Source organism: Enhydra lutris, unplaced genomic scaffold (assembly GCF_002288905.1).
Source record: "Enhydra lutris kenyoni isolate GAN:26980312 unplaced genomic scaffold, ASM228890v2 scaffoldscaffold9, whole genome shotgun sequence".
Taxonomy (NCBI): domain Eukaryota; kingdom Metazoa; phylum Chordata; class Mammalia; order Carnivora; family Mustelidae; genus Enhydra; species Enhydra lutris.
In genome coordinates, this window is record NW_019154093.1 from 22823588 (window position 1) to 22833795 (window position 10208).

Sequence of the window (10208 nt, forward strand, 5' to 3'; positions counted from 1 at the left end):
TTATGGCTCCCATCCTTTTATGGCTTCCAGTTTTTCACTTTTTCCATCTTTTTTAAGAATTTGAAAACTTGTCTATAACAACATAAAGAAATAACAATTTAAAGAAACGTATCTATTTCTTTAAAATAACAACTTAAAGAAATGTACATATTTCTTTTAAAAAGCAGCAGCCTAAGAAGTAATCAGTCAGCAAACCAAATAAAACAAAACTATCAATTTGCCTGAATTTCCAAGAGTGAAGTAAATAAAGCTCTGTTGGAATTTACCTACACAAATTGAGACTTTCCAGGGAAGAAAGAAACAAACTAGTGTTTTTTTCTTTTTTCTTAGATTTGTTTACTGTGTAAACCCTGGGTTTTTTTTGCATCTTATAATGTGACTACTGATTAAAAAGATATACGATTGTTTATTAATGTTCTCAAGGCATGATGCAAATTCACACCACCTTGGGTATATTTTGCCCCTAAAGCTATGAAGTAAATATGGAAGCATTTTGTAGTTAACAAGGCCAAAATATGTTAATTCAAATAGTTGGCTTTGAATAGGATTTTCCTTTAAATCATTAATAGGAAAATGAAGAGAGCTTGGGTGGTCAAGCATGAAATGTAAATGAGAGTAGTTTTCTTTTTTGTCTCATCTGCCCGTGTTATTTGATGTTAAAATTTAAATTTGATAATGTGGAATATGACCTTATCATGAAACAATGCAGCTTATGCCCCAGATTTTTTGACAGCAGTATTGTAACTACGATTTTTAAGTACCATTTTCAAATGAGAAGTTCAGTGAAAAAATTAGACATTTTGAATTGGTGGAGTCAGAAAATGAGTTTCTCTCTCCTTTTATCTACAGGACCATATTTTTTAAATCAAAAACTAAAATAGAGGGTGTTAGAGCAAAGCAGAGACAAACCTAGATCTCTTTAAATGGATGTAAAATCACCAGTGAAATCCCTGAAGGGCCAAATAATACAGGAAGCGTATACTTTTGCCCTCTTATTAAAATGAGGAATATATTTCTTTAAAGCAGAAAAGGGCTTTACAAACCTCTTTTCAGCTGTGGGTTTCTAATCAGCCTCAGAACGGCAACCGTTCCCCTATTGTCAGGCTGCTGGTGAGAATTGCAAAAGAGCCACCCGTAACCAGGAGTTCAAGAAGATCAAGGTGGACACCAGGCCTCGCTTCTGCCATTCTGCTACCAGGAAGAAAATTTTAGAAAGAGGTCAGTTTAAAACTCACACATTTTAGCCAGGTTTTAAGTATAACTACCTCCTTAAATATAACTGATCCTATGACTGTAATCTTTTCAACGTATGTGTCAGTGACCCATTTTCCCCCATTCTTTGGACTGGAGAAAAATAAAAAAGACCTGAGTGTCACACATTTCTATCAAAAAAAAAAAAAATGAATTAATTTGTAGCCTTGTAAAACTATGAAGTTTGTGCCAGTTTCCAGATGACCCAAGATTTGGGCTGCTTTACAGGGGTAACTAAATATATGGCTAAGTTAAGAATGATAAAAGCTCGTGCTAAAATATGCTGTGTAAAGTATGCTTTACTTTGGAAGGCATCGACAACAGCAATGCACCATTTGCCAGAAATGCATGACTATACCAACAAAATCCTTGCTATTAGGGCACACCCTTGAGCAACCATCACACTGCACTGAGCTCTTGAGAATATTCTGGAAGCATCACTGCGAGCCGCTGCTTCTCAGCAGGGGAAGGAAATGAAATTCAGCAGAAGCAGCAACTTTTGGAAGGAGAAACACAGTTTGCCTCTTAGGATGCTTCTCTCCCGGAATGGGTTTACTGAGAGCTCCGTTCCTCCGGAGCTTTAAATCTGTGGACCGTTGACTATCACTCCGCCTCTTTTGAAGTTACAAAAATACCTTCTGTGTGGCGGGAACAGCAAGTTTGGAAAATTAAATGGGTAAAACTTCAGAAAATTCAGATGACATACATGCAATAGCATTCCATGAAGAATTTATTCAACCCAATCCCTTGCATGTAATTAACCAAGACACACAAAGTCTCCAAATTTTGCACCCCAAAAAAGGAGGGAAAATGCAAGGGTCCTGTGCAGCTACCAGGACCTACTGAGAGCCACTTTGTTACAAATGTATCCAAAGTCCCCAGCACCAGAGACTTGTGGGGCGCCGCTCGTCCTGGCTGCACTCGCTCGGCAGCTTCCAGAGGTGGCGGTTGTGCTATGAAGGCAGACCCTGCCAAGCTGGCCGACAAGATGCTGCGTACCCCCAAGTGCTCGCGGTGCCGGAACCACGGTTTCCTGGTGCCGGTCAAGGGCCACGCGGGCAAGTGTCGCTGGAAGCAGTGCACCTGCGAGAAGTGCTACCTGATCACTGAGCGCCAGAAGATTATGGCAGCGCAGAAGGTGCTCAAGAAGCAGGCCTCGGAGGAGGAGCAGGAGATGGCCCTTGGCGCACACGGGCCGGAGCTGTTGTCTGGGGCTGCGGCCGCTGTCCCGGGCCCAAGCCTCCGCCAGCTGCTTCCGCGGGCCGTTTCGGGAGACCAGGAGCTTGGCCCGGAGTGCCGCGTGGCCGCGGGCTTCCCCGAGAGGCCTCCGCGGGGCCCGAGCCCAGGCCCGAGCGCCTTCCAGCCAGTTCTGGGCAGCCGCGGCCACGTGGGGCTGAGCGAACGAGCCACCGTCGCCATGCCCAGTTCCGTGGGGCCCCAGCTTGGGGCGGAGGCCGCAGGCAAGGGCTACCCCGGCCGCTTGGAGCTGCGCAGGCCGCTGCGGCCCATGCCCAGCCCGCCGTTCGCCGACTTTGGTAAGATTCCCCTGCCCCGCGTGGCCTCGGGCACCTCACCCCCCCGGATGCCTCTACGGGTTGCAGCCTCCCGGTGCCCCACTCCAGCGGCCCGGGCCACCCTGGATCGTGCCGGGATGGGCCTTTGGGGTGTGGGTGTGGTAAATGCTTTCAGAGGTACTCTTGCTGTGGAAAGCCGTTCTCTGTGTACAGACTTGGGTTGGGGGCCATTTTGCAAAAAGATAAAAAGAGAGCTAAAAAGTAATGGGTGGTTCTGGCAGCTTTTAACATATAGCTTCTTGCCTTTCCGTCTTGGGAGAAAGAAAATGGCCCCCAATCCCTTAACTGTGGCTTCTCCTCCAGGAAGACGCCTTAGCTAGATGGGCCCTACTGCACTTGCGCACTTTCTTCCCGCGCTTTTCTTGGGCTGGTGGCGCCTTTTTTAAGGCACCCCGGTGGGTGGGCCTGCGCGACGATGACTGCGCATGTGCAACGGTGACTGCGCTTGCGCACTCTTCCCCTTCCAGTTGCTGGAGGCTCCTCCCAGCCAACTTCCTTTGGAAAGGCCTGGCCCAATGCGCCTGCGCACCCGTTGCACCCTTTTCCAGAAGGTGGGAATGAGACAGTTCTCTGCACCCCACTGGAGAGCGGTTGGTCTGTTGATGTTGCCTCTTTTTCCTCCCTTCCCACCATATGCCTAAATTACATGGTTCCTTATGTCTTGGTGGTTTTCAGTATTAAAGTACAGTTTCAAGTCACATATAGATTTGAGGCTCTTTTGGGGGTGCAGACACGTGATTTCTTTTGGTTTTCTCTATGACAGTGTGGTAGAAAGAGCATAGGAGACTGGGAGACTGCTCAGGCACCTTAGGCAAGTTCCTTCCTTCTGTGGCAGTCTCTCCCCTCTATGTGAAGGGGATTGGCCTGGAGGCTCTCTGAAAGCCGGTTCTGCCTTGTGAGACAGTCTAAGAAAATTTAGGCCCCCAAGAAACTAGAGGGGGAAGACAGACCTGAAACAGCAATTCTAGAAGATAACTTTCCACAGACATAGTGCCTTTCTCCGTTCCATCTCAACAGGGGTTGAGCACTTAACCGTTCCACAACACTAGTGATGAAGACGCAAAGAGGGAAAAGTCACATTTGTTGCCTTCAAGGATCTTGCCCTCATGGGAGGGACAGTGCTGATCAAGGAATCATGCAAATCAATGTATAGAGCTCGAATAATTGATGGTTTTGTTGTGGTCTGAGGGAAGAGTCAGCTGAGTACTGAGGACTTTCTGAGGCACAGTGGGGTTAGGGGGGAAAGCCTTCTAAACTGAGGGACCAGCATCTGCAAAGGCTGTGAGGTTGATGAGAAAGGAGAAGCTGCTGGGTTATAGTGCATGAGGAGGCCGGAGTGGAGGCAGGAACCAGCCCTCATGGGGCTTTATGGCTGTGCCAAGGACTTTTTCTAAGAGCAGTGGGACATGGCTGAAGGGCTTAAAAAGCAGAGAGGATCAAAAGCATAATGGATGTGGGAGTTCTTTGTAAGTGGTTTTGAGTGTTGTGCTGCTACCTTTGTACAGTGATGTGATGCTCTTTTCTCTAGCTCTGTGTGTTTTTAACGTTTCCTTCATTGCTTACCTTTCCAGGGTTCCCTCTGAGCATCAGCTCAGACTGTGTGGTGGGGTCCGAGTACCTGGAGAGAGACCCTTCTAAGCTGTACCCCAGCTGCTCCAACATGCATTCTTACTGCCCATTCCCACTGGGCTATCAAGATGGCTCCCCGACCCCAGGGATCCCTCTGCAGCGGGGCTTCCGGCATGTGTCCTGCAGCCACTTCCATGGAGGGGCCTTGGTAAGTCCCGTCCCCATTCCTTTCCCCGTTCCTCCTTATCCCAGATGCCCCATTGCTCTTACGGATGCTCAGTCCCAGAAAGCAAACTGATGGGGCAGTCTGTGCCAGGCCCTGAGCACTGGCAGGACGGGTACAACACTGACCTTGTGCAGTGTACACCTCTCAGAGGGTACGCATGTGGGCAAGTCCATTCATATGTAAACAAGTCAGCCTGGCTGTCTGGGCCATGGCATGTGCTTTTCAGAGCTGCGGGATCAGGTAAGAAGGAACACAGAGACACCTCAGATAAATCTGGGGGGCAGCTGCACGGTACCCCCGACTGAGTGAGTGACTGCCAGTCTGGACTGACGACATGTTGGGGCCAGAAGGGCTTTATTTCGCTGAGGATCAGGAAGGAAGTCTCACTGTCCCGCACCACACAGTTGAGGGCAGAGCTAGGAGCAGACGTAGGTCCCTTGCCCAAAGATAGGGGCCCCTTGAGACTTCGGGCTGCTTTCAGGAGGAATTGAATGTTAGTCATGAAAAATAGGGAAACCTTCCACCAAACACCTGTCACCTCAGGAAATATTTGTTGAAAGAACGGATGAGATTTAATCTTTTTGTAAGATCACTGGTCCTAAACTAACTGCGGTGCTCTTTAAGCCTCGAGTTTTGAATACGGAGTATGGAGGAGTCAGGTCGTCCCTGCTGTGTGAGGTACAAGTTGGGGAGACCAGGTTTTTTGGCCTTGGTTACCAGCTCCTTCCAGATCAGAGTGGCTAAAAGCCCTTTCCCTTTTGGCAGCCCTGAGGTCAATCAGGACTGCAGGATAGTCAGAGGCCTGGGTAACCAATTCTGACTTGGCCCCATTGGGCTGGACCTGTGGGGCACGTTGTCTCGAATGCAGCTCAAGTTCATGAAAACGTAGACCACCATTACCTTTCCCCCCTCCCTCAGAGCTAAATGCCTAATCCTGGGTGTTAGATGTTTCTCTTGGGTGGAGGGTAGAGAGGAGTGAGGACTGAGCAGCCTTCTTTGTTTAATGTGGAAAGTGATTGAGAAGAAAGAAGAGCGCTTGATATTTTCTTAGCTGCAGAGCAGAGCCAGTGGAATTCCGCCACCCCCTCCTAGATGTGTCTACACAGGTCAGGCAAACAGGGCCCTGGGTTCCCACTCTGGCTGCAGCCCCAACAGCATCTCTTCTGTCTATTTTAGACATTGTAAAGTTTTACATAAGTCATTTTCCATTGATTCAAGGCAAAAGAGTTTGAAAACCACTGGTCTTGATAATTTCCAAGATGCCTACTGACCCCTATGTGAGCCATCAGGGTACGCTGCATTACCCCACTGTAGAGTAGAAGACGATGACTCGGGGAAGCAAAGTATTTGTTTGTGGGCACAGAACTGGGGAGGGAGGGTCTGGGGTTCAGATTACATAGCTGGTCAGTAACAGAGCAGTCCCCAACCTGGAGCCCTGGCATTCACTGGGGACACCCTTCCCGAGGTATGTCTGTCATGCAGAGACAGAGCAAACATGGCCCTTGACTGTCACCACCACCCCTGCCACACCTGAGCTCTCGTGCTGGCCACCCCCATTACAGCCCCAAGGAGAGCACAGAGCCTCCAGCCTTCACACAAAGAGGGGGCTCTGGCCAAGTGAAGCACGCACCCACCGTCTGCTCACACAGAAGCTTGGATGGAGCCTGGCGTCCAGGGTAGAGCTCTGATTGACAGGCTTGCCAGACGGCCTTTGTTAAGAGTGTGATCTCAGTTGGTTTATCTGGGCCTGAGCTGCCACCATGGGCCCCAGGCAGGAGCTGTGATCCAGGGAGAGACTTGGCTGAGCAGCTTGGAATTAAAGCACTAATAATCCCCCTTCCCACCCCCTTCACGTCTGGATAGAGGATCAGGCATTTATTTCTGATGTTGTTTCAAGACCCGAGAGCCTATGAACTGCTTTCATCCTTGTCCTGCTGCCCCCTGCCTGGGCTTGGAGATACTCCCCGGAGATGTCTTCAGCCTCCTATTCCTGTCTCTGCCCCATTTGCTGCTTCTTCACTTCCTCTGTTCTCTTCCCACAAAACAGCACAAGCTTGGAGTTGGACAGACCTGGGATCCAGTCCTGCCTCCGATGTTTACTAGCCATATGGCCTGGGGAAGCCATCTAACCTCCGAGGGTCTGACTCAGGTTCTCAGTCTGGCTGGTAGGGGAAAGAGGACCTATCTCATAGGGCCGTTGACAGATTGAAGAAGATGTAATGCATGGAAAGTGCTTGGCACGGGGTCTGGCACGTAGTAGGTACTTGAAGGTGGGCTTTCTTCCTTTCCTTGTTAGGAAAGCCTGGAAGAATCTAAAGAGATTGTTGCAGACTGCCTCAAGGCTTTAATGTGCTCATGTGTGACTCACCGATGTGGGGGCAGTGCGTGGGGTTTCTCAAACTCCTTTGTCAAAGGACACTTTTAAGAGCACATAAAATATCTTATAGGACACCAGGTTCTCCAGAACACAGCTTGTAAAGTGCTCTGAAGTTTCTGGATGCAGAAGTGAATAAGAGGAACTACATCTGAAATTTATTATGATTTTTTATTGCGTTCACATCTTTCTCTGTTCAGCGCTAAGCTATGTAGTCCTCCCTCCAGACGCCCCCATTCCAGCCTTAGGGTCCTGTGGCACAAGCACGGCTTCCATGTCCGGAAGAAGGAGTAGCTGCACAGAGGGCGGCCCGCCTAAGCCGCTTTGCTGAGGACCCCCAGCTGCCCTTGCCTCAGGAACGGCTGCACCGCACCCAGCTCTTCTGTGGTGTTAGAATAGGGCCTCCAAGGCCCCCTGACTCTCCAGTCTTAAGTTCTCAACTGTACCAGGAAAAGGGACCACAAGGGGTTGGGATGCATTCAGACCCTTCCGCAGCACGAAGCAATAGAGTCCGACAGATGGATCCAGCTCCGCCTCTGCCGCTTACCAGTTCTGCGGCCCGGGGCCCAGAGCTTGCCCTCACGGACACAGTCTGTCATCGTTATAGTGAGGAGCGTCGTGGGGTCCTGAGGGTGGAAGGAGGTTCTGCATCTATGCCTATACGAGAGGGCTCAGTATGACTTTGTGCCTGAATTCCTTCTTCCCTTCAATCATTTGGTGGGTATTTGCCAAACACCATGTCTCAAGTGTCCTGTGCCCAGGTGTGGGGGCCACACGGTGAATCTGCCCCTTGGGGGGACACCCCCCCCCCATTGAGGAGCCTGTCTGACTAACCCTCTCCCTTTCTGGCTTGCCTGCTGCAGGTGCCCGAGCCGGTGGGAGACTACCAGCCCAGCTACTACCCACCGCCGCCGCCGCCGCCGCCGCCACAGCCACCGCAGCCTCAGTTTCTCCCGCCGGGGTTCCTGTCTGCGCTGCACTTCCTGCCACCGCTGCCGCCACCGCCGCCCCCAGCATCCTTCTCTCTCACTGTCCTATCTGATACGGACAAGGAAACCACTGGTAAGTGGGCTCCAGTCCACCAATTTCTGGGGAGCCAGGAAGGTTTTCCAGAGGAAGGGGGCCTGCTCTGAAGTGGATGCGGAAAGAAGGGAAATGGAGAGCAGAAATTAGAATGCACTGGGCCCAGGCTTGAGCTTTTTCCTTATACACCTCCCTTTATTCCATATACAAGCATCCTCAAGAGGGAGTCCCCAGTCCCAGGTGAGAAAACCAGTGGAACCCAGAGAGGCTCCAGGTGCAATGCTGATTCACTCCCCATACACACTTCCACGGTGTGCAGGTTGCCATGCGTGCTGTGTGTTGAGAAGATCGGAGGCGCCTGGCCTCTCTGGCTTGGCTGGGGCCTCTCCAGCTAGGGAGAGATTAGATGCTGAGCCTGGAACAGTGGCTGGGGCTAGGCTGGGGCTGCTAGGGGTGACTCTTCTGCCCCCGGCTGCTTGGTGGAGAGAAACAGGCCAGGAGCTAGGCCTGTCTTCGCCTCTGTAAAATGGGTCCTGTCATGGGGTGACTGTGACAGTCAACTGAAAATCGGGATGTAAAAATGCTTTAGGTTTTCTGTTGAGGGCTCTTGCAGCTTTGAAGGTTCTAGGATTTTTTACCTTTTCAATCCTTCCCTGAGGCTCCTTAGGGAAGAAAAGGAAGTGAGAGACCTGTTGTACACTTGCTGTGTGTGAGACCCCTGGACCCGCGGGCTGGAGAGATGACGTGTAGCTTGAAGCATGCCGGCCGCAGAGCCAGACAGCGGGGTTGTGGGTCCTGACTTGGGCCCTTAGCAGCTGTGGGGCCCACAGCAAGTCCCTTCCATCCTTGGGCCTCAGCTTCACCTTCTGCCAAGGCAGACGGGTGGTCCCCACCTCAGGAGGGGATTCTGAGGACTAAACAGAACATGAGCCCGAGGATGGCCTTAGTGTGCATTCTTGTTTACTGTTTCCCCTCATCCTCTTGCTGATGTGATCTATCGTGAGGCAGAAAGACGCGGAGGTTCAGAGCCGCGGGGTAGCTGGCTTCTCACCGCCCGGTTGGAGGGTCAGTTGGACTCTGTGTCGCGGGGCCCAGGCTCGGTTGCCAGTGTCCGGACACCCAGTAGAGGAAAGGCAAAGTCATCCTCCACTGGGGCTGGGAGTGGGGAGAATGCCTTACAGAAAGTCTGCATCTGAAAGTAGGTCATTCCCCTCTTTGTAAATCCAGCCCCTCTTCTTTGTCCTTCCCAGATGACCAGGAGCAGGACGCCGAAGTGCCCGCAGCGCCACCCTGTGAGCCCAGCCAGCCGCCCTCTCAGAAGCCGTCTGACTAGGCCCAGGCCCTCGGGCCAGCAGGGTGGGGGTGTGGGGTGTTCCAGCAACGATGTTCTCGTCCACTTTCAGCCATGTGTAGGGAGGAAGGATAGTGGTGGGTGTAAGATGGCAGTTCATTTCCATTTCAAGACAGGAGGGAGGAGGGTGATTTCTAAAGTTCTCTCGATTCTGAGATGTGGGATTGACCAGGAGCATGGAGGATGGTTAGCAGGGGAGGGCCAGGGCTCTGAGGATCACGGGGCTGGTGGAAGCTCACATTTAGGAATGAATTTAACCGAGTCTGGGTTGTGCGGCTGTTAAACTCACTCCCAGATGCGGTCTTTGATTTCCTCAGGCCCCGCTCCAGGACAGGAGGCAGCATCTAGTCCAGCCTTCTGCTTCTGCCTCTGTTTGGTCCCAACTGGGGGCAGCACAGACACCAAGCCCCCAGCACATCCAGGTGGTCGGTGTGGGCAGCAGGACCCTGAGCACTGACAGCCAGTTCCACAGCTTTCTTCCCTGCTGCTCTGGCCTGCAAGGGCTGCTTGGCCACTGCCCTTGCCCCATCTCCAAGGGGCTTCTCTAAGCATTCTGACCGCTGGGGCTGCTTCATCTCCCCTCCATAGTTTAAGCCATTATAGGCATTATTTCTGGTTTGAAAAAAATCTATTACAGTTTGACTATTTGATATTTTTATAATGATTGCCAACTTTAAAAAGTAGGCTGTTCCTAAGCATTGATGCAATTCTGAGAGTAGAATGTGCTTCTAAACCATCTCTGTATCCACTTCCTCTCTGGGGTCAGTTGACTGTTGAAATAAAATAAGCAGTAGAAATTGTTGTGGAAGGTTTATTCTCTCTTTAAATCCTTGTGGGAGG

At 50.9% G+C, this 10208-nt stretch overlaps 1 protein-coding gene across 1 annotated transcript; it reads left to right on the forward strand.

Annotated features, from left to right (window-relative positions):
- The first annotated feature begins 2206 nt into the window (after positions 1-2206).
- Positions 2207-9350, forward strand: LOC111142822 (DMRT like family B with proline rich C-terminal 1). Its single transcript, XM_022496144.1, has 4 exons — positions 2207-2786; positions 4397-4602; positions 7858-8056; positions 9268-9350. The coding sequence occupies exons 1-4, from the start codon at positions 2207-2209 to the stop codon at positions 9348-9350; spliced, it is 1068 nt and encodes a 355-aa protein (XP_022351852.1).
- The last annotated feature ends 858 nt before the right edge of the window (positions 9351-10208 follow it).